Source organism: Agelaius tricolor, unplaced genomic scaffold (genome assembly GCF_023055355.1).
Source record: "Agelaius tricolor isolate 1412-34295 unplaced genomic scaffold, bAgeTri1.0.p SCAF_3, whole genome shotgun sequence".
Classification (NCBI taxonomy): Eukaryota; Metazoa; Chordata; class Aves; order Passeriformes; family Icteridae; genus Agelaius; species Agelaius tricolor.
Window position 1 is genome coordinate 64,427,470 of NW_027269263.1, and position 24,837 is coordinate 64,452,306.

Sequence of the window (24,837 nt, forward strand, 5' to 3'; positions counted from 1 at the left end):
AAGTTAAGACCTCCCCTTTTCTTCTGTAAAAGAATTAAATGCTTTTGACTCAGCTATAAGTGCCTGTGAACAAAAGATAGATTTTTCAGGAGTACTTAAGTTGCTAAATCTTCTGGGAGCCAGAAATTTATTGGTAGTGACTAGGATACGAGCCCCTAAATGCTTAAATGTTTTTTCTGCTATAAACACAAGTTGTTTTGAAAACTGTACTAAATCCAGTGCTTCCCTTTCTGTCTGTGAAATGTAATTGCTACAGGCTCACTGGAGGGAGGATATTTACTGGGCCACAGTTTAGTAAAGCTTATCTGCACAAACACACAGGTAAATTAAGGTGGTTTGACTTAGAAAAGCAACACCACATTTTGGTTTTGTCATTACACTTTCAAATAGAAGGTGGACTAATGCTGTGGGATGAAGCCAGTACGTGGCTTATTTTGAAGGTAAAGCAAACTAACAAAAGAATGTGAAAAGGAACTAAGGAAAAATGGTGGAGGGGAAAATTATGCATTTTGATTTGTGGCAGTTCTGATGGGATAAATTCAGCCCACCACATCTTATTCTTATATATTTTAATTTTACAAAGATGAGTAAAGAGTGAAGCTTTCTATCAGGGCATGCTGACAAATTATAACCCTGTGTATCACTCAACCTGATTTAACCGCATTTCCAAAATTCCTAGTGTCATCATTTACCCAAACAGACTATACTGCAATACCTGAGATATTGCCGGGTCTTTTTTATAGCTTTAGTTGCTCAATGATCATTTTCCTCTAGCTTGTAAAGATTATCTATGCATTCATATTCCATAATTCTACCTTTCAGAGCTATGAAGAGTTTAATTTTGATTTCTTTGAAACCAACTTCATGAAAACTGTTTGACCATAAAAACTAATTAGCAAAGACTCTCGGTGTTAATCTTGTGCAATAGACTATAGCTGGAGGATGCAAAAAGACCTTTTCTTCCATAATAACTGCAGCATTTCATCATCTTAAGCTACACAGCAATGCAAAGGTAATGACATTTTTATTTTATCTTTTTATGATGGGACTCATCAATACCACTATCCATTTTCTTTTTTTTTTTTTTCTGACATCTGCTTGCAATATCCAAGCAAAGTCTCTAGAGGATCATACAATCATTTTCAGATGCTAGTACATTGAAAATGAGGATTTTGAGAACCCAAGAAGCATTGATGGCATGCAGTCTAATATTACAAATGTTAGCTCTGCCTTTGAATTATTTGCATTACAGGCAGTTAAGAAAGACCTCCTAAGAATGGTGCAAGACGAAGGAGATGGCTCCATTCTCTGAGGCAAGGGAACTTCTGTATTTAACAATGGGGTGGTCTTTGAGCTGAAAAGAAACGTAGAATGCCTTAGGTTGGAAGGGATCTAAAACCTAAAATCATCTAGTTCCAGACTCCCTTTTGAGGGGAGTTTGCTCCATTTGTGCCAAGTTGATGAACCAACTTTCAAGGAACTTTCGAGAAAGAAAATCTTGGATGAAAAATCTGATACAACACACATCCTGGGGGACAAACAATTTTCAGCAAATAATAGCAACATGATTCCTGGCTGACTTATCCTCTAGGAAAAAACAAAGAATAATGCTGTATCAATCACAATCCTTCTGTGGCTTGTATCCCCCTTGGAGACTTAAGGAACTAAATTTTTTTAACAGCAGTTACCTGAAACTGCCTTGTTCGTAGAGACCAGAGAAGCTCAGATCTGCAAACTTTGGTGGCTGCATCAGTACTTCTTAGGGAAAATCCTGAGAAGCTTCAGTAGCCATCATGCAAGTCCTACGTTGCTTGCAATCAATTCTTTTTATTGTTTGATTTTGCAAAGTACCAACAGTGTTCTGCACCAGCAGGTAAAGGCATGCAGAGAAATTCCTTGTCACAGAGAGATTGCCATTTAGATACACAGTGTACTGACAAAGGAGGGTGTAATGGGAAGCAAAGAGTGAGTAGAGTAATTGAATGATGCATTTAAGCATACATTTTGTTATCTCTGTGGGGTTTTATGTTTGTTTTCTTTTTGACTTATTGAATTCGGTGTTCATACTTTTCAATCATTCATTAGCTAAACAGTTCTCTTGTGGTTTGAGTAGATTAGGAAATGAGAACTGGGACAAGCTAAAACTGGGGAAAGGGTGGGTATTTTGTTAAGCAGAGGCAGCTCACATCACTTCTGGAATACCTCTTGCTGCTTACCCATCAGAATTTACCAGGGATCTGCCTGATGGAGGCTCTGCTCTGCAGAATTGGTTTGTTCTTAATGCCAGGCAGTGCAGCCTTTGCAGACCAGGTGGTTTCCTGCAGGCTCTGCAAGTTGCCCTGCCAAAACCCAGCCAACCAAATCACTAGGATTTGGAACATAAAATGAACATAGGCAGAATCTGTCTAATTAACTTGACAAATCATGGAAAATGGGTGATTTTTTTAGCATGTGTCAGTCTATTAGATATTATTCTGTGAGACAGCATAATGGAAAGGGTTTAAGGAATTATTTGGTTTTTTACCTTCTCATAAAGGGTCAAGATGCAAGTTGCTTCACATGACTTTAGACCTTTTCTCCATTGTGCAAGAAACAATCCATGTAACCTATTTTAAATGTCTTCCTTGGAAAAAGTTTTGGGAAAATGCCTTCTTTTCTCTAATAACCATAAAAGAAGCACTGAATAGCGATTCCAGATGAGCACATCTGCAGAACTGGTATCAAATATGCAGACACAACATGGTGTTCAGATTTATGGAATGTCTCAATCAATACTCCATGGGAACCATGGGTCAGCAAATATTTCAAGTCTGAAACAATGTCAAACCAACACAGACCTATTTCAGCAGGTCTGTTTAATAAATATTCACTAGCAATCTGGAGATGAGATGGTATTTGAAATACGCAACATTAAGGGAAAAAAGTAAAATTTAACATACATTAATAATTTAGAAAATTCCAAGTGTTGAAAGTGGGTAAATTAACAGGTAGACTTTGTAATATGGTGCCCTAATTTAAAGAAAGTTAACATTAAAATGAAGAGGTTGACTATGCCAAGCTACAATGACCTGACTGTCTCACAGGTAGAACAAGCAAATATCTACAAGAATGATTTTATCCCATTTTTTAGCATCTATATAAGTAAAACTTCTCCCACGCAAAGTAAGTTACATTTGGCCATTTCTTCAATATAAAATGCAGAAAAAAAAATCTATTTGGAAACCATACATGGAGAATCTTAATTAGCCAATCAAGTTGTACTTGTAATTACATATTACAGTCTCTTGGGACATAAATCACTTTTGCCTGTGTGCTTGTCCCTCACTGGAAAAAAATCTCCCAACCCAACCTGACTCTTGTAAGTTTTCACCATCCCACTATTAGAATATTGCAATGAAAATAAAATCTTCATGCTAAAAATATAAGCACAGTGTACATTCAGGGCCTCCAAAAGCAGGCTGAAATCTTGTTAGTCAATATTATTCCTTCCTGCTGGGGCAGAATTCTGTGTAAGTCTTGCATCCTCAGAAATGTCAGCTCAGGTTCAGCTCTGACTTTTAAACACCAGCGATGCCCGATCACCTCTCTGCATTGCATTCACAAAGAAAAAAAAGTTTTCAGGACACTACAGGTGATTTAGATACAGCTTAAAATGGAAGACACTGAAGTCACCTCCATTTATATTCGATGCTGATGTAAACCACAGCATGTAACATTTCCAGTTCCTACACACAAATCTGTCTGGACATTTGGTGGACTCTTCTGTCCATGCCTTGTTTTAGGGGCCAATTATCCCCAGCAAGGTGATTGTCATTATGTGCCAAGAGGTCCTCAACTGGTGCATTAGACTGTATAAGTGGGAAAGCATCCTCATATTTAGGATAACTCTGTCATTTCAACTATTTTTGCAACATTTTTTTTTTCAGACGCACCCAGAAGTAAATCAGTAACCTCAGAACATGCCTATCCTACAGGTTTGGGACTTCTTCTCAAAGGATCAGTTTAATTAAGTGTGGGGGATTTTTTTTTTTTAGTATCATTTCATAACACAGGGGTTTTTTGGGTTTTCTTGGTTTTGTTTTTTTTTATGAAGAGCAAAAAAATAACTTCCAAAACAAGTATCTCACATTCTGAAAGCTCTTTTTGGAACATATGGTCTTATCCTTCAGAAATTATGTGTTCTCTTGACACAGGCTGTGACAATCAAGTTGCACATGAAGTACTGCTATATTATAATTACTCGGTTATGCCAGGCTTCTCAACAAAACTTTCCCAGAAGTTCCTGTCACTCAATTTTTAAAGTGCATTCAGAGATTTGAAGCTTTAATGAGCCTTGATAGAGTTAAGTAAAGGTCCCACCCAGCCTGTGAAGGCAATCTCTGCTCCATGCTGAATGCCTTGGCAACAGTGAGCCCCAGGCAACAAATACCAAGTCTCAGGCAACTTCCAGAGAATTCAGAAAGCTCCAAGCTAGAAACAAAGTAGCCCATGAAAATGGCATCAACTCACACCCATCTCCCGGGAACAGATGGATCTGTGACATAAAGCTTTGTGAACCGAGAATCGAGCCAGGCTGGAAGCGTGGTACCATGTTACAAACCCTGCTTGCATTTCCTCAACACCTTCCTATAAAAAGACTCATTATTGACATTATGTTAATACATTTCATGAGGGTCACCTCATAGCCTCTTAACTTAATAATGGAGTGAATTTGGCTGGTGTATTAGCTGGTGCCCATGTGAGTAGCATTTTAAATCTAAATCTGAATTTAGTCCATGTGGAATTTGCATCTCTTCCAGATCAATTTTGTACAACTGCAAACCCTGTGTTTTAAAGAGCTGTGCCCAGTCACTTCTCAGTGAGGTGCAGAGTTTCTGATTTTCTCAGCTCTCTCTTTGCCGTTCTCTTTCCAAAATCCAATGACTCCTCTCCCAAGGCTGCTTAGGAAAAAAAAAAAATTACAGGGCTAAGCTCTGACAGCTCACTTCAGCACAGCAAACAAAGCTACATTAATCATATACATCACCCTAATGAAAAGTAAATACAGTTCAGGGCTGGACATATTCTGAATAAGCCTCTGATCAGAGGTGCTGCCCTGGCCCATGGGCTGGAGCTGCAGAAAACACTCAATCTTCAGCCTGGCATCGCTGCAGACTGGATCCACAGATGGGAGCTCTTCATGGGTCAGCAGCCTCCAAACCTCCCACTTCTCAAGATGCAAATAGATCCTCTGAACACACCAAGGAGATTAGCAGAGAAATAATTCCAGCCTGTGGCCAGATATTCATCCTGGGGACCTGCCAGACTTTCTACTCAGCCAATCCATTTTTAAAGACAGTGTCTTATTAGCGCCTTACAGTTCTTGAATTACTTTGTCGAGTCTTTCTAATGAGACAGCAATCTGTCCAAGGGTATTAAGAGAAGTAAATGATAGACCTTTACTTTCTGATTTGATTACACAGGTGTATTCAAAGGTTAGAGGAATGACAGCAGACTAGAAGAGGGGAAATCTTACTCGGAGCAGTTGTTGGCTACATTATTTGAGGGAGCAGTCTTGCAAATACCAGAATTTTGGCTTTAAAGAGAAAGATAATCTTTTCTTCTATCTCCCCTAACAGGAAATACCTACAATATATGCACCTTCCTCTTCCAGTAAACCCCAGTACAACCTTCAGTCTTACATTAAAGAACTTTCTGTATTCATATGCAATCTAAAAAAATTCAAACCACCTGCATCATCTTTTTCTCCTATTTGCATTTTACTGACCTTTAATTAAACCAGTTCAGCAAGGTGCAATTCTTAAACACATTTTTCTGGTTCTGCTTCCTAACATACAAGCAGTATGATAAATACTCCAAGAAAGGTAATTATGTATTTTATTAATAACGACTGCTCAAAACGACACGACACACTCTCATACTACCACAGCCTTCAATTCATATGCCTTACTTTTGCCAAATGGTTTGCCAAATGTTACCACACAATGGGTCATGTTCATCACTTCATTGATGTATTGTTTCAAGAAAATGAAAACTGTAATCTCAGTCTCACTGAAACAATGGCAAAGACAAAAGTGAAACTTTTCTCCTTAACTCCACTTGGCTCCAACATGGACCCTGATGCATAAGTTCCCTTTGAGTCAGCAGTGAAGACAGACAGGAATGATTCATATCTCTCCAATATGGAACTGTGGGATGAATCCCTTCACCTGAGAAGGTGGAGAGCTCAAGCTTGGCTTGCTTCAAAGCCAAGTAGGCATAACACAAACACCAGTTATGAATCATGCAAGTGGGGAACCACACAGAAACTCAACGTTTCCAACGGAAATGAGGCTGTTTGCATTTTCACTTCCATACCAGAAAGTTTAGAATTTATATTTAAATTTTTTATTACATGCATTTCCCATCCTTTTTAGGTGTTTTTTTTTTGTGTGTATACCTCCCATAGAAAAACCCAGTCAGAAACCTCCATTTGTAGTTAAATTGCAAAGCAAAAAACATCTTCAAAGCAACCATTTTATGTAAAGGACAACAGAAAGGATATGCTGAAAATGAGAAGCTTCTACCAGAAAAGCATGATGAGGACTTTAGTTTTAACTCCTCATGTATGGTTTGGGTCCTGACCTTCAAGAACAAGGTCCTTTCTGCATGGATTTTGCATTTGGGTCATAACCACGAGGCATCGTGGTAAAAGCAGCACACCCTGTCCAGGCTGCTGCTGCAGGAGCATCCCAGTGTCCTCCAGCAGCCTCCCTAAGACACAGCAGGCTGGGTCCCTTTGCTCTGTGGATGTGGGGATGTGTGAAAATAGACTGCAAAATCATTCCCAGCTGGAAATTTTTCTCTAGCATCAGAAGTGCATCCAACATGCAAGGATTAGATGCGCTTTATTTCTATTTCTTTTTTTTTCTTTGAGCGTAGAATTCTGTTTCCTGAACTTGAGCTCTTCCCCAGCAAACTCCCATCAGCTGAGCAGTGTCATGTGGCTGCCCTTCTCCCCAGCTCCCTGGTCATGGGAGCACAAGTCACAGGTTATAACATTAATCTGTGCAGCCTCTGCCTAAACCTACAAGATCCACACAAGCCCTGGAAGAAAGAAACCAAGCCAAAGCAGAGAAATCTCTCTGTACCACATCCCTTTGATGCCCTCCACCAATCCAGCAACATTTCAGTAATAACATATTGTGTGCAGACACAAAAACCCACACTTTAAATAATAGTCTTGTTACAAATTTGTAAACATAGCTAAAGAGCAATAATACCTCCCTTCACTGCTTGTTTTTGGAACAGCTGCTGTCACTGTTGCAGACCATCTGCAGACAGGAAGGTAACTTAGCAAATACTTCCAAAATCCTTCTGCTTAATGAGCAGGTAAGGAATGACAATCAAAAGCAGAGCTGCAGCAAGAGATGCTCGTGCTTGTGTTCCCACACTTTTAGCTCTTAGGGCTTTAATTTAAAGCTTTTGTTGATGAATTTGACCTGAGCTGGTTAAAGCCAACACAGCTCAACTGCCCTGCTGCTTGTACAAGCATTTCCATGAGCACCAGAGGGATGCAGTCTAACTCAATCCCTCTCTCTTCAGCCTTTAAAATAAGTGGTTTTATTTTTAAATATGAAGATCAGTCATTTGCTCCATCTGATGATCCCTCTGAGAAGATCTAAATTCACCGCTTGGCTTACTACCGAGCTCTCCTGAGTTCACCCTCCAGATTCTGATGCAGGGCAAGACATCCTGATGGTTTTGCAAGGAATGAGACACAGACAAGCTCAAGGAAAGGAAAAGGGCTGGGATGTGTAGAAAAGTGCTTGTTGTATGGGCAGCAGGAGGCAGCTCCAGGCGTGGGAGGTGAGAGAAGGCAGCACGCTGGGAGTGGGAGAAGGCTACAAAGAAAGTCAGCTTTGAGAGAGGAGAGTGAGGAACATAAGGAATATCACAGTGTGTGGGATGAGATGAGAACAGGGATGTAGGTTTTTGGAGAACTTTAAAACAATTATAGGTTTTTACCATGGGAGGTTCTGTTTGACTAGATCAGAGCACTTGCTTCCTTGTTATGTGCCTTGAATTGAAGCTTTCTTTGAAAGAGCTTGCTAACACTATTCCATACTTTCAATTAACATTTTATTTAAATGCTTTAAGATACTTTCTAGATATATTAAAGGCTTACTGATGAAATCTTGAATGTAATTTACATATCTAAGTCATATTTGCATTCAATAACAAGACAGCTTTCCAGTATGGAGCATGCCATCAATAGCCCCCTTTGCTAGCATCTTGCTGAATTTCCCTAGCTGCAGCCCTCATTTCAAATTCAAAAGGTTACAGATTTAACTGGGGAAAAAAAAAAAAAAGAGATAGTGATATCATCAATGATAGTCATCTTTTCCAAATATCAGGGGAATGGATTGTAGAGTACCATTTTAACCATGTACGTAGCTCTTCCACCACTTGGACGTATCCTCAGGAGTTCCACAAGAGACACAAGCCTATTTTTTATTTTAATATTCTTTGCCATTAAAAAGAAGAGGAGAAAGTGTTCATACCTTTCCTACAAATAAAGCACACAGTGTCAGTATCTTTCCACAGTACATCTGCATACTTCCTTGGGGGATTTTTCATTGTAAAATCATATCTTAGTTATCAAGTCTCAGCACCATAAAGAACATATGGGATGTGTGATAAAAGCCCTTTTTTCTTTTCTTTTAATTTTTTTTTTCAATCAGGAAACACTGGTAAAAGAGATGGGTGATGAAGCAGATTTTTTTAGGAAAGCACATTTTGAGAATTTCTACATGCAATGAAGTCTAAAAATCCTGGTGTGAGAAGCAAGTGATGACTGATGCATCGATGCTGAGAGCAGCAGCCCACTGGTGAGTGTTGCACTGGCAGTACTGGACAGAGGAAAATCCTGTGCAAGTGTCTCTAGTTACTCTGAGATGTTCTCACACAGCAGAATATTATCAAAGATGGCTTTGATGGAGGTTTAGGGTTTTTTGTTTTGTCTTGTGTGTCTTTTTCTCATATTAGAGTGATTTTTCTCATCTTAGACTTGGTGCTTCACCATAAGATTTATAGAGACCATAAATCCTATAAGCCTCTAGAAGGTCAGAAGAGACCAGCTTTGATGAATGTAGAATATGGGGCAGGGGGGAGAATTTGTGGCCTTTCCTTATTTATTGGTAGTACTTATTTCCTTATTTATTGCTTTTGTGGACTCTAGACACAATTCTAAATCTGTGCTTTGTCTTATAGAATTAAATTAATACAAAACTACATTTATGAAAGGAAATATGTTTTTTGATTTTTCGATTAATCCAAAGAAAGCATCACAGCTGAAAGTCAGAAGAAAACTGGACATTCCTATCTCTTGAAAAGGTAGAATAGAAGGAGTTATAAAGACCATAAAATCACAGAAAACAAGGATGGAAAGCATTGCCTTATTCTCTGAAAAGAGGTTTGGGATGGAGTTAGGAATGTTTTCTTCAGATATTTCTTTCCAAGACTGCTTTTCTCAACTTTGCCAGCCTGTTTTACGCTGCAGATGCCAGATAACTCCAGATGAAGAGACAAACCACTGCCTTTCTCCTGAACACCTCTTACACTGCTGTAAAGATAACCAGCTCCTGCCCCATGTTTTCTGTTATCCAGAACCATTAACAAAGCCCCACAGCACAAGCTAATAAAATAGCACCTACTTCAGATAAAAAATTGAAAACCTCCTAGAGAGCAGCAACCAAATTCTCATGCCAGACTTTCAACATCTGCCTGAGCTTAGAATTCTTTTTCAAATGAGTAACTAAAAATGCCTGCTATGTCCCTGGCACAGAAAGATGAATTCAGGGTGGGAATTTTTTTCCCATTTATGTCACATTACCTGATGGAGCTGCTGAAGGAAGTCAATCACTCACAAGACAAAATGGAAGGCAGAAGAAATGAGGTTGCATCTCTGGCTGCCTTGCTCTAACTATACAGCACTACAAGGAAGTACAGCTGACAAAGGTTTGCTCAGTTCTTTAAAGAAACTTTTAATTCTTTTTTTTTAATCTCCTCAAGTCCTTGCCATTCATCAGACATGGGGTTTTTTTTACAGAAAGACTTCAAGCAATCAGTCTAAAACCCCTGCATTAATTCTGAGAGGTTCAGAGACTGGAGAAGTACTGGGGTTGTGGCACGAGTTCATGCATAGCTCCACCAAATCAATATCCCCTTTAAACCACATTGCTCTTTTTCACCTTGCAAGTTTTGAAAGAGAAGACATAAGTTGCTGCTTTAACTGAATGTTTTTCTCATATGATTTCTTTTCCTATTTCTGCATGTGCTGCATTATCCCAAGGGATTCTCTGGGGTTTTTTTTCCTGCTCCAGCTACAGAACTGTTATTTCCAGAGGCATTCTCCATAACACAGAGGGAAAGCATCAGCACTACATCATTTCTATAGGAGAAAGCTAACAAGAAACGCCAATTAAAAGTTTCTGCTGCTGTACATTCCATTCATAGTGGAATGAATACTGTCTTTGGAAATAGGAGGCAGCTGTCAAACACAGCTCTGGACATAATAGTTCAGCTCCTCTGAAGAATAGGTCATGGGGGAAAATCAATAAATAAAGTACCTTCATCATTAATCATTTTCTGAACTTTTAAATCAGCCAGAACATTTACAAGTTATCCACCAAGTTTCTTTTATTTTCTAGTGCTCAGCTTGCAGCCCATGCTTTGGTTGCACAAGTTTCTGCTGATAGCAGGACTGGCTGCAGCACTGAGCCCAGGGCTTCTCTGGGGTCACAGGGGCAATATCTGTTCTGTTATTAGAGAAATTACTCATGGCAATTTCACAGTTCAGCAAAACAGAACTTACTGCTCGTATGCACTGTGTGAGCATGCCTTAACAAGCACTTAAAGTTTTTCTACCTTTGTTCCTTTGTGCAAACATTCATCTTTAGCAGCATTAGAAATGTTAGTGAGTGTGGTTTCTTTTCCTACTTTAACAAGGAATTACTACCTTGCATATAATAAGGTTTCTAAGGAGTTGGACTTCCCATTTCTGCTATAAATTCAGAGACAAAAAAGTAAACTCTATGCTTTAGAGAAAAACAAGAAAAAAAGTAACAGGTGGCTTTTTAGTAACCCGATTACTTTTATTATTACATTCTGAATATTCAGTGTTAGCAGCAACCATCTCTTCTTGCAGACGTCTTTCCAAATTCAATTGCTCTGTCCCTGTTATCTCTGCAGAAATAAATAGGGGCAGGACCAGGGAAGAGCAATGCTATTTCTGTGATATTTTATTTTACTTATTCTCAATGAAAATGAGAAGGTCTTTTTTACAGCTGCACAGCCTGTAATGTCAGATCCAAGCAATCAGCTAAAAAAAAAAAAACAAACCCACAGTTACTCTGCAGGTTTGAAATAAAAAAAGGGAAAAAAATAAAAGAAAAAAGAGAAAGAAATCAATTCATGTTGTCACAGCCTATCTAGAGTCATATTGTCTCCAGCCATTGATAGAAAATGAGAACATCTGGGGATTCAATTACTCATGACATGAATAATAATATTTCATTTTTGTTAAATGAAACTTTATAGTTGCAGGAACTTCTGCTTACTGCTCCAAGCAATCCTGGAATGAAATCTGCCAGAAACAAGCCACAGTTCCTTTGGCATCCATGAGCACATCAGCGCAGGTGCATCTGTATCCCCCAACAAAAAAGCTTAAAAAAGAAATGAAATTTTGAACACCTAGTTAAAAGATGAGCTCCTGAGCTTCAAGCACAGAAAGTTTTCTAAATGTCACAGACACCTTTTAAGATCTTGAGTTAATAGCCTTGTTCAGAAAAGAACATTTATCCTTTGAACCAAAGTCAGTGGCACCAGCAATTGTCCAGCATTTTCAATTAGCCAAAACTATGCCTCTAAATAGTATTGGAGCCATTTAGGGCCTTCTTTTAAGTTTCCAGTTTATGATTCTCAGCTCATGTTTCAAGAGGATGCTACCAAAACTGAGTTGTTATGTGTTTATTCTTCTTTCTTGATCAAGTAGAGCTGTCTACAGTCTTAGTGGCAATGCTGGGATCAAATCAGGGGATATTCATCTCACAGCAATGAGTAAGCAGCAATACTCATGCTGAAATTGCACTGACTTGTGCAATCACTTTGATATCAGCAGGACTGTTCTCCAAAATTAAGCATGTGAGCCATTGTGGCATTTGTATCTAAAAGTTCAGAAGCAAAATATACAGAAGGGGCTGAAAGATCTCTGCTTTTAGGGTTGGGGGTTTTTTTGTGTCAGGTAAAGCTTAGTCTTGTTTTCCCTCTTTCTTTCTCCATGGGCATTCATTAAGGTTAGGTTACAGCAAAAAGCCATGATTTGCACCCAGTTTACATCACAGCTTTGCAGAGCCTTAAACATTCCCTGCAAAAAACTGTGCGGGAGCTCTAAAAGTTCCAAAGGGTCTGGATGAAAAATATTTTCCATTACAGCCTGGAGATGAGAAGCACCACTCTGGCACTTTGCTGCTGTAGAAATGCTGTGTAGGGCACAACTTGCAAAATGCTCTGGGAGGATGTACACAGGAAAGTGGGGTAGGTCCTCTGAGGCTCCAAACTGGCAAAGCCTCCCCGCCAGTAAGAGAATTACCGCGGTGAGACGCTGCTCCCAACATGGGAGTTTGGGGCTCAGGGTCTCCTGCTGACCACAGGAAAACTTTAGGGGCTGCCTGCTTCCAATGACAAGATATAACCAGAAAAATGGGTATCTCATCTGCTTCTGACCTCACAGAAGCAATCTCAAGTCAGCACCCTCAACAAATAAAAAAACAACAGGCAGCACTTACTGCTTGCAGGTCTCGTGTCTGGCTTTATGCAACATTTCTATTCCCGCTGCGCTCGTTGCCTTTTAAAAATGTGTAACATTTATGGACTCCAGTAAAAATGTTTTTAATATAATGTAGATGAAGTATAAAGTGTTAACCTTGAACACCAGGGAATATGTTAGGATTATTTTTTTTTAAGCTCTTTCAATAATTTACCGAGAATTGTCTAAGATTTGCTTTTAGTATATAGCAAATCTTTTGGAAACATTCAAATAGTCGCAATTTTTGTAAATGCTACAATAGCGGTGATTTCATAAATAAAAGCAATGCTCAGAAGGCAGAGAATGTTGAAGAGAGCTTTAAACCAGAGTCTCTGCTGTCTTAGGGAGAGCAGTGTGGGTTTCCTGACGTTGCTCCATCCATGTCTCTTGCTGCTGCTCTTCTGGGACCAATGGCAAGGATGGTGCTGAGAATTCTGCATATGAGTTCACTCCTAACTATTTATAAAACACATGATATAATACTCTATATTATATAATGTATGACACATGCTTTGTTCATGCTACAGCAAAGGTACTAAGATAGAGCTTCTCTGTCATGTTAACAAATCTCCACTTCCGTTGCTGGTTTGCTTCTGCAGAGCCTGATGTGTGAACGCTTCTCCTTTCCCCAGAAATGCATATTTATGTCTGGAGTTATTCCCACAAGTTTCATCTTTTGCACTGAATTTCTAAATAACATTATTTTGATGGTTTTGAGGGCTAAAGACACACTTAAGCAAAGGATACGTACAAAGCACTAACTTGGAACACGAGTATTTTGATTGAGCTGGGAAATGAAGTGAGGAGGGGAAATCAGGTTTAGTATTTTAAGTTGGTTTCATTTGGTACTTCTTACACTGGACTGGCATCTCAAATCCACCTACAATGTTGTCTTTCTCTCTCTTAATTCAAACTCCTTTTGAAAGGCTTATTTTTTGATCAAACCCAAGAAATATCATTCTTGTGTCAGTCAAATGTTCTCCACAGGCCGATGTAAATTTAACTTAAACCAGCAGTTCTGTTAAGTGGGACAGATAATGAACCTAAATAACTGCTCAATCCTGTTAGTGTGGCCCTCATATACCTTCTGTGTTTCTTCAAGCCCTGCTGCTTAGCATTCATACTGCCTGATTTGAGACTAAAATTAGATTATAGGAATGCGTGCTTTTTACAAGAGGTCTTCTATTTGTTCCATAAAGTATTTAGAAACTCTTTAGGCACTGTATAAATAAAAATAATTGTGATCTTGGAATTCACCTTCAGGAATGGAAATTAAGAGATCTAAGGCCTTTCACTTCTACTGCACGTTATCCTCATTGGGCACGTTTAGCAATGCTTTGTAAAACAAGTTAAAAACGTGCTTGGAAGTCTGGCTAAGGTGAATAGCAGAAGAAAAAAAAAAAAGAGAAGGGAATATGTCTCTAGTTTTAGATCTTCACAATAGGGAATAAAAACAAAAGCTCTACCAGACTTTTAAGATAAAAATCTCCTGTCAAATTCATTAACGTTTTTGAGAGATGCCTACAGTTGCTGGGGAAGAATGGTTGTGGGTTCCAAACCAGGACTCTGAGTAAAATCACTTACACTCAGTTTTAAGATTCAAAGGCTATGTGTAATTGTGAACCCTTTCAGGGCTGCTGTGATTTCTGAGGGCTCTGCACTGTGAGAAGAGTTCCAGCATTCTGGGTCAGAGCTGTATCAAGTCCAACAATGATTTCTGTCTGACTTTCCCCCCTCCTTCCCAGGATCTATATTTAGGACTTAAGTACGAAATATTGAAAGTTTTTTTGAGGTTAAGCTTGCCAATGTCCTCAAAACTCCAGCAGGCATCAGCTTACGTCACTTGCACTTTAACACTTATAAAAGTCTGGCTGCTCACCTTAAATTAAAACTATCATCAGGTGAAACATTTAGTCTGTGCTTATTCCCCTAGGCTCCATTTTCAGGCAATGAAGAAAGAAAAACAATTCCCAAGGTTATTCACCTTGCCCTGAGATGAGGCACCCATTTTTCTCCATTCCTCCCCTGGTTCTTTTGACAGAGGACTTTTGTGATAGCTAAATTTAGGCAATATGAATCCTGCCACTGGTATCTTCCTAATTTTTGAATGAGAGTCATCAGTAAGCACATATGGATAATCACCTCTATGCTCCTTAGGCTCCTCTTAAGATTTTAAAAATATCTCTTAGAAAGGGATCAGATTGCACATAAGTGTGTTTTAAGATTATCATTAGCTGTAAAAAACATATTTCAAAATGGCTGTAAAACAACAACAAAAAGAGATGTGCTGACAGCTACTACAAGGAATAGCTCCATGTTGCATTTTTAGGATACTGAAGCTTTACTTAGGAAAAATAAAAATCAGAGTAGTGAGGAGACCTCATGTATTATTTCCTCAAAACCTCCAGATTTGCTTATAATAGCATCAAACTTGTTACCATCTCAAAGTAATTTATATTCCAGTGCCTCAAAACCAAGCACCATCAGGACATTCCTCTACAGCAGATACAATGGGGTACAGGCAGTCTTGCTTCCAGTACAGAAAAGCAGCTCAAAGGTTAGATGAAAGATGTAACTCTTCAAAATGAGCATCTGAGGCAAAGGGAGAGGTCAAACATTAGATTCTTTTACTTTTTTTTTTTTTTTTAAATAAAGGAGTGATTAGTTAAATTCAAGTCTCATTTTGAAATGAGTAGTTTCTGTAGAAAATAGCAGGCATCCAAATTATGGAAAATCTGCTCTTTAAGACAGTTGACTTGAGAACATTTAAATATCGAGGGCTGGAATCTTCTTCTTTTCTTTTTAATGATGAGGTTTAGGAAAAGATAGAAGCTGATATAATTTCCAAAAACCAGCTCTGGATTGCTGCATATAGTTTGACATTCAAGATATTTTAATATTATCAGCTAGCACTGCCTGCCATCTGGGATGAGCAATGTTTTCTTGACCAATTATTTATATGCCTCTAAAACAAGAGTGAGTTTTGAGAAAGGATTTGTTCAAAGCTGGAAAGCAAGAGTTCTCCATTAGAAGAGAGGATCACAAATGGACTATGCCAAATACCTGCTTTATTTAGGGGAGAAAAATGCTTCAGTAAATGTTATGTGAGGGTATGGAAAATTCTGTCACAGTTTGGCAGAGACATGCCTGGCGTAGGCGGGTGGGCATTCAAGCCTGACATAACTGGCAAAGCAGCAGTGGTGACATGAGAGGACATGAAAACATGAGGGGTGAAAGGTATGACCTGGTGTTCTCAGAGGGAGAGAAGTTGCTTGCCAGAATATCTCAGCTGGGAGGGAACCAAAAGTGCAAACACAGAAGGCAACCCCAGCTCCCACCGTCTGTGCAAAGCCAGTTAAGACAGCAGCTGAGATGTCAGGTTGGTCTTTAGACCATGCCCCTATTACTGTCAGGAAAAAATCCTTTTCATTTCATAGTAATTAAAATGCTCATAGATGTTTTATTAACTCACTCTACAGAGCCACATAGATTTTATAATTCATCCAAGCACTTACAAGTAGTTACTTGTGTTAGGCTGTCAAGACAGAAATGATTCAAAACCTTGTGTACTGAGCTTCTTGGAAGACATATCATTCCCTAACACAATGGTATTAGAAAGACTGCTGACAGATAGTGATCAAGAGATTTCATTTTGCTTGTCATATGGTGGGTTGTCAATTCTTCTTTTTGCTTTAGATAAAAGCTTAGTTGCATTAGGTTTCAATAATGGTGAAGTTGCAGGTTAACATTTTTCAAAAGCACCAAAGTGACTTCAGTACTTAAATTCTATTTTCAAAATGCTGTAGATACCTGAGAACAGAAGTCTCTGCAGTAAATGGAACTGAGACATTATCAAAGAATTTTATGGAATGGTGGGGAATAAAACCCCAACTCAAGAGGACCAAAGTTTCTGCCCTACTCCAGACCACAGGTTTAAAATATATTAAGTTTGTTGATGACTAAAATTCAAGAACAAGCCAAAGATTTACATTTCCATTTTGAACATGATTGTTTTAACACCAATGTATCCACTGCAGATTTCCTCCCACACTTCTTAAGAAATTTCTAAATGACAATTTTAAGATGGCCTTCACCTCAAAATATAAGATTCCCTGAGTTTTGCTCAAGATTTAAGCAGGTGATTCAGTGATATTTCTACAAAGTTTTCCATTAAAAATATAAATGCAAATTATTAGCTTGACTTTTCCCCCTTATTTTAACAGCTTAGAGGAAGAAGTGGCCGTTTAAACTTTAGTCCCCCCTTGAGTGAAATGAAAAATTGAACCAGTACATACAAGTGGAAAAGTAGCCCAGATTTTCTTTCTGTTAATACTAACCTAGTATTAAGCAAATAAATAATCCATGCAGTTAGCCTATATTTAAAATATTTGTTCTTCTTTAAATATAAAGTAACTTTCACAGAAACAAACAGAAGTGGCTAGAGACTGAAATCATTCCTTTGAAACTGAAGCTGAGTGTTTTCTTCTTTAAGCTCCAAACATCATCTCCCTCATGCCCATAGGGCTTCACACTGTGCTCCAGGACTCCATTCATTCCCTGCTCCCCTCCACTGCTCAGCTCAGGGGCTGGCCCAGGAAAGGCTGGTTACAAGCTTAGCTTCCCCAAGATTTCAGAAGTTTATCTCCATTCATTAATTGCCTTTTTTTTATTTTATAAATGGTGAATTTCTCAAGTTAAACTGTATTTTTTGTAATACTTTTAGTTTGCTCAGTTATTGCAGGTACTGACTATGTAATGTTGAGAGCAAACACATTTGAAACACAGCTGCCATAGCTGCTATAGAGCATCTAAAAGGGAAAAAAAAATAGGCCAGACCTTTATTAAATTTTAAAAGTATGCCTTCGCTACACTCTTGTAAAGATCCAAATAGGGTATTCAAATCTCTAGAGATCACCAGTATAATTTCTTTATCATGTTCCATTTAAAATTTAATTATGTAGTCTACAACAAGAAGTATCTGAGTACTTTAAATAGGTCATGCAATGAACAACTTAATATTATTGTAAAGTTTTCCTTGTGAAGATCTCTTCTTTGATGTGCTGTTGCACACAGAAAGCCTTTCTTCGGAAAAACAATATACATTCATAGCTATAATAATGTCATTTAATATAAAAATTGTAAAGCTTCTTTATCACATTTAAAGTCTGAATTTTCAATTCATTCTCTAGCCTGAGCTTCCTGAAATCATCAGAAATAACTGGTAAATTGGAACTGACACAATATAATTGTACTGAATATTTTTATATCTTTCTACAGGCAAAGTTAATCTATTATCTTTCCTACTAAATGATGTCCACCAACTCACATTTTTCTATTTTTGCCTATCAGTGATACACATACTTCAGTGGCAAGAGGAAGGGTGATTTCTTCTTCCTTTAAATGTAATCATTAGAGAACCATCAGCAGTATTTAATGGAAAATGAATATATTAAAAAGCCACATTTACCAAGACACTTTGTTATATTGGGTTTTTTCAAAAAAAAATGCGCATATGTAACCTCTCTTGGTTACTACTGAGATGAGAAAATATTCAAAATATACTCCTCTGTACTTCTGACTAATTACAGGTCTTTATAGGAGTGAATCCCTAATTCCACCTCTTTAATTGAACTATGAAAAAATCAGAAGGGGCTTTTGAGCCTTTTTTTAAATGACAACAACAACAGTAATAAATAATTAAGGCCACCAGTGCCTAAACTTTCTTGACAGCCAGACAAAATATTCCAAGTACAGAAACATCTGTTCACACTTACTCCACTTGCAGTGAAAACCCTTTCACCAGGTTTGCAAGTGCATGAAAATGATTTGATCAATCCTGGCCACAAATATATCCAAGAGTAATCAGTGCTGTGGGAAAAGGCATTGTGTTTGCCTGGACAAAGGAGAGTTGGGTTTCTGGTGTTACAGGGGACTTGCTGTGCCCCACTGGCCAAAATACAGCAATGGGAATCCCAGCAATGATGGGAAAGTGGTTATTAATTTTGTCATTTCAAGGTGCAACACCTGAAATTTTATACGTTGTAAAGTGGTTTCAGGGTGAAGGTGGAAGAAGACGTGGGGAAATTAGACTATTTCACTCTTATGAATTAATAATAGCAAAATGAGTCACTTGACGTTTGAAAGAAGAACAAAAAATATTAGATTACTACATCACAACATAAGATTAAAAACCCCAAGGAGCTGTTTGCTTAGAGAAAATCAGGAACAGGTGAATCCTGGAGAAGACCGGAGGACAGGCCAACCTGTGCCTAGCTGGAAACATTTGTTTTAAATCATGACAAGATCATTTGGTTTAATATTTATAACACAATTACAATGCCTTGTGCACATTGCTGGTATAATCTGATTTTACTTGTGACATCTTACTGCAGTTGAAATTAAAGCCTTGTGGTAATAATTCAAAAAGCACATTTAGACAATCATTAATGGCAAGTACGAAACGGGATGTTTATTCAAGCACTTATGTGTCTCATTTTAACTTTAATTTGAAGTGGAATTCATTTCTGCAGTGTAAGGACTCCATGTTTCCAGTATATTAGTCCTATAATACCTCACTATGTGCAGTGAAACAGGATTTTTTTTTTCTTTTTTTGGTATGTGTGTGTGTATGAAGAAATGCAATTATTTTGCAAGGAAGATGAACAAAATCTTTGGTGTCTGGTAGGCCTGATCACTGGTCAGCTCTTCAAACACATGCCAAAATTTCACAAGAATATTTGCTTGCACAACCACGGAGGCCAAGTGACAGTAAGCCATAAAAAGAAATGCATGTATTAAATGAACAAATCATATAAATGGCATAAATTTGTATACACAGAACAAAGGGGTACACTGCACAGGGAAAACTCACCATGTGTAGTGAAAATATACTTTTTTACAGCTTATCCATATAAAAAAGTCAACAAATATACACCACACACCCTCTAAAGAAAGGTGGATATTTTTTCTCTGCCTTAGAATCAGAAGCATCTTGCACATATTATCATGCTTAAAGAAAACTGTCCTTCCTCTTGAAATATTCCTTTTACATTGAGTGTTGTTTGAACCACAACACTGCTTTAATCAGAGGATAGCAAAAACCCCCAAAAGCATAACCCCACTAAAACCCCTTGCACTTCAGAGAGCAACACCAGTGGCAGAAGGTACAAGAGGACTGAGAGCATCTTTTTTTAACTCACCAGGCATCGCTGACAGATTACCGTATCAGATTTTTTTGTTTCCCTTCTCTCCACCCTTTTCTCTATCTGCATGATTACAGCATTTTATTGCATTCTCTAACAATATGTAGACAAGTCTCTTTTCAAAAACCTCTATCACAGCCTGGGAGTCTTGTCTACTTCTATTATTTTATGAAAAGGTTTCTCAGCATAGAAGAATTTGGTCTAAGCTGCTTTCCTGCTTTCCAAATGAAAATGCCTTAAGATAACAGCTTTTTTTTTTTTCCTCCTACCTCCAAGTTTCCCTCCTCTCATCCCTCAGGTGAGATGTAAAGCAAAAGCCAGACCACCTGCCATGGGTATAATTGCACAGCTGGAAGGAAGCCACAGCTGGGATTTTTCTCATCAGGTGCACAACTGTGCTGAGCCTCAAAGCAACTTCAACCCGTCGCTTTAAGCTGTGTGGGCTTGGCTGTGCCAGTATTTCAGTGTCATTTGTCTGTCTGTGGCATGCAGGGAGAGTTCTCCTCTCTGCACCCCCAGTTCTCAGTATCCCAGCAGTTTTCCCTAGGAAAAGGATCATGTTCTGCCTCCAAAGGTCGTGCCTCTTTCAGCACCTTCCAGACATTGACACACAGATGCGGTTTAGAGCAACTTGCTTACCTTGGTAATGTTCCAGATAACTCTGTGGCAGTCTCTCTGAAAGACACAAGGGGAGGAAAACTTAGTTTGTGTTTTAAAAAGCTATAAAATTTTTAAGATGCCTTTGTAGTGCTTGTGTTTTATAGGAGTGCAGACACACATCCACAGCTCCGTACGCAAGCGCGTCGCTGGCGGATGCGGTGCCCCCCTGATCACACACAAAAGAATGTGAAAAAGCAGACGATGGAGTGTGAGCTAAGGATCTATCAGAATCGAGTTCTCCATGGTACAATTACTCATTTTTTTAGGCATAAAATTATCACCATTTCAAATGCCAGCACTGCATGATCTTACATAGACAAAACGTCGCACTGGGCCAATTTTCCAGTGGAAAATGTTCCCTTTTATTTCAGTGCTGCAGCAAAAGCAAGGCTTTAGACGGTTCTACAAGCTGGTTATGCACTGAGAAAATACCATGTTAATATTAAATCTTCTTGTGCTGGTCCTAAACAACAGCTATTTTCCAAATATGTGACTTTTCGTCCAATTTACTTGTCTGAAACCCTTTTGTGGGTGTGCAATTTGTTTGAGAGAAGCTGAGTGCGAGAGAGTGAGAGTGGGCTAATGTAGTGGTACGTCACATTAAAGTACAATTAAATACATTACCATTACCTATGTACACAGACCTTAAAATACATGCCAGATTTGTCCTTGTTTCCCTCCCCAGCAAATTGGCCTAGACCTTATCCAAGAACCAGGAAAACAGCTGGATAGCTCCATTTCTCATTTCTCTCCCATATGTAAGACCTTCAAAACCAGCAAGAAGCCTTAAGAGGCTTCATTGTCTTAGACTTGACCAGATGCCCATCTTGTTCCACAGTCTTCTTGTCCAGTTATAAAATTTATATCCAATATACAAATTTTCTGCATGAAATGTAACTGGTTAGTTCATACCCTGTTTGCTTCTGAGATAGAAACTGCAAAATTCCACATCTGTAGATAGAACTTAGGGTATGGAACAATTCTCAACATAATATTTTATTATTTACAGCAGAGAAAATAATTCCATCCACTTTTACAGTTGGAGGGGAATCTTTTTTTGTAAGGGGAGATGGTAGTAATTAAGATAGGTCCCAAAATCTTCCTTGCCTAAGCAATTTGCAAAACTATAGCTCTAGTGATCTCTTTGTAGTGAAACAGCCCAATATATTTTTGTTGCAAGAGTATAAACCTTATATATACAGATTGAACCCCCAAGGCTAATTTAGTTATGAATCCAAAGGAAAAACAACAAAGAAATAAATTTTTGAAGGCTCTTCTAGAGTTTCCCCATGTTCTGAAGTCACTTTTCTTGATGGGGCAACTACAGAGTTAATATATTAAAACCACAATAATTCAGAGCTCCTCTTCAGGAGATCTTTCTAGATCTTTCTAGTGCTCTTTAGCACTACATGAAATGTGAGCAGCTATAAGGGTCTAATTTTTTTTTTAATTACAATATTTTATATAATTATTGGACATCCCACAGTGACACCAGGCTTTTCTCTTAATGGTTGCAATGACAGTTGCAGTCTCCATTACAATGTCAGAGGAAATGAAATGGTCCCTCTAAATGTGCATGGCTTTGCACTTTCACAGTCTCTATCTCCAAGCTGTGCAGTTTACTGGGCACAGAAGGTTGCCTTAAACCTCCCAGTGCTTTGCTTCAAAAGGCACAGATCAGAACTGTGTTCAGTGGTTGCAAAGAAGATTAAGCAAGAAATAAAAAAGTGGCTCACACCCTTTTCTTGCATGCACCATTCAGCAGCAGTCCAGCAGATATTTAAGCTCCCTCAGAAAAAAACAGTTCCCACTCCAGCTAAGGCAGACAGGTAGATATTTAGCAGGTGTCTGTGATGAACAAAGTCCATGATATAAATGACATCAAAGGTGAGAGCCAGGAGAAAGAGCAAGTGAATGCAACGAGATAAGAAAAAAAAATTAGAGTACAGCAATACAGACTCCATTTCTATGGGGTTGTTTGATACAGCTGTAAATTTTAGATATTTTATTTTCATTAAACTCCTGCATGTTGGTATCACACCATCTTATTTTCCAAGTCCTACTCATGACTTATACACTTCAAAGAATTAGTGTGATATTTTTTGTAACCTATCAAAGAACCAAATCACTAAATGGTTCCAACAGTCAGGACATTCCTCCCTTCCACTGTTAATCCCAGACATCATCTCTTTTCATTGAAATGCCTTTTTATTTTTTTTTTTTTTTTTGAAGGAAAGAACCTGGATCTGGGCATCTCTTTGTTTCTTCTTCTAAAGGGTCTCCGTTGCCTTTAGCTACCCATTACTGTTCCAATAACAGAATGGCACAAACCTTATTGCTTTAGGGTACGGCAGCACATTTTATAAAATAGCAGTTGCTCATCCAGCTTAAAGAGACAACCAGGCACATCATGGGTGGGTGCTGCAGGAAGCATCAAGAAGCAGAATCGTGTAGGTTTAAAAGAGGATGTTAAACTGCAACCACACTCTCAGTTTCTGAGCAGAGCAGTGAGTGATTGGTGCATCTAAATTTCTAAAGATTTTCATTCTTGTTAAATAACTCTCTCTACAAGGGATGTTAGCATTGTGGAAACAATTATTAAATAGTCGATGCAGTGGTAAAAAAATCTGAATGTGATCAGAATGTTAAACAAAGACATTGCAGCTCTTTAACATGCATTTTTAATGTAATTAATTTTGTTGCAAATTTCACATTTGGTCAGATCAAATTCCATTTTTGAGCAAAAATATGTAAGGTAATGGTTTTTGAAATACAGATCCAACTCAAAGAAAACTCAAAGTCACAAGTAAAAGTCTGATTAGTTCCTAACTATCTAAAGATTTTACTGCTTCTCATCAACTCAGTAAACACTTCTACCATAAAAACAAATTAACCCCACATTAGTCTATGAAACTAAAAATATTATTTCCCAGAAAACAAACACAATTATCCCCACCATGCCATTGAAAATAAATGATACATGGACTGCTGAAGATGGTTAATGTCCATGGTAAGTGCTCCTATAAATATCAGGAATTGAAACACCACTCTATAAATGTATTTCATGGGAGTTTAAAAAAGAAAATCTTTTGGAGCAAATTACTCATCAAGAAAACCCTTAAAGTTTGTTTAAAGATAATAGATACTCATTCTGTAGTCATTCAAGAAACTGAAACTAGACTTACACAACCAATTTTCAGACCCCTAGTACTCCCCAATGACACACACAATAAATATAACTCACAATTTACTGTATCTACAGGAAGCAAAAAATTCTTGGATGAAAACAAGAAGATAATACTCAAAGGGAGAATGAATATAAGATCATGTATTTTTACATCCTGACAGAGATATGAAAGGATGACCTTGAAAAAGAGTGAGGATGGAAACTTGAATGCTTTGTCAGAGCTGCCCTGAATTCCACTGAAATCGGCTCCAATGCAAATGGTTTGAGCTGATGCTCAACAGTGCTAAGGCAAGGAGAGGACCTGGCTGAAAACCCTGGAAAAGCTGTGATGAGGAAGAGCAGGGCAGCATTTCCAGCAAGGTCATTTGCAATTTCTAAACATTTTGTGTTCAGCTGCAAAGGAGAGATTTGGGACAACATGATCTGTACACGTGGAAGAGGCAGGTGCTGCTGAAACGAGGAGGGTGCTGGGTGGGAGGTCTGCACCCCAAAATATTGCACCCTCCCGTGGGGTCTTGCTAAAAAGCAAAGTTACAAATTGCTTCTGAGTCCTGTGGGGAGCTTTGTCCTACTGCAGGAGCTCTGCACTCTCGAGAGGACCATGCAGCTCTTCTCAAAGCCCAGAGAGCCAGTGTGGGTGAACCAAGCACCACACACGCATTTTGTCATTTCTCTCTACAGGCTGAGAAATCCTGCCCGTAGGATTGGAGTAGGATGTATACCAAAGCAGAAAAGTATAAATATTTTAGTCAAAACCTTACAGTGAAGTGGAAGTGGGAAGATCTGCATAAAGATCAGAAAACAGACTTTACTGCCTAATAGTTCTGTTTAAAAAGAGTTGTTCAGAAAAACTCTTCATAATATCTGGAAAGTGTTGTGTTTATATTAAATGTTTTGTTCACTGAGAAATCATATGGTGCTCTGCTCTCTGAGGCTGACTG

General features: G+C 38.4%; 1 protein-coding gene across 2 annotated transcripts in view; it reads right to left on the bottom strand.

Moving 5' to 3' along the window:
* CELF2 (CUGBP Elav-like family member 2) overlaps positions 1-24,837 on the bottom strand; it is a 548,688-nt gene that overhangs the window by 287,335 nt on the left and 236,516 nt on the right. For both annotated transcript variants that reach the window (XM_071424129.1, XM_071424123.1), the window contains one exon: positions 20,689-20,724. Coding sequence is in view for 1 of the 2 variants with exons in the window: in XM_071424123.1 (XP_071280224.1) it covers positions 20,689-20,724 (36 nt within the window). In the remaining variant the exon portion in view is untranslated. The remainder of the gene's footprint in view (positions 1-20,688; positions 20,725-24,837) is intronic.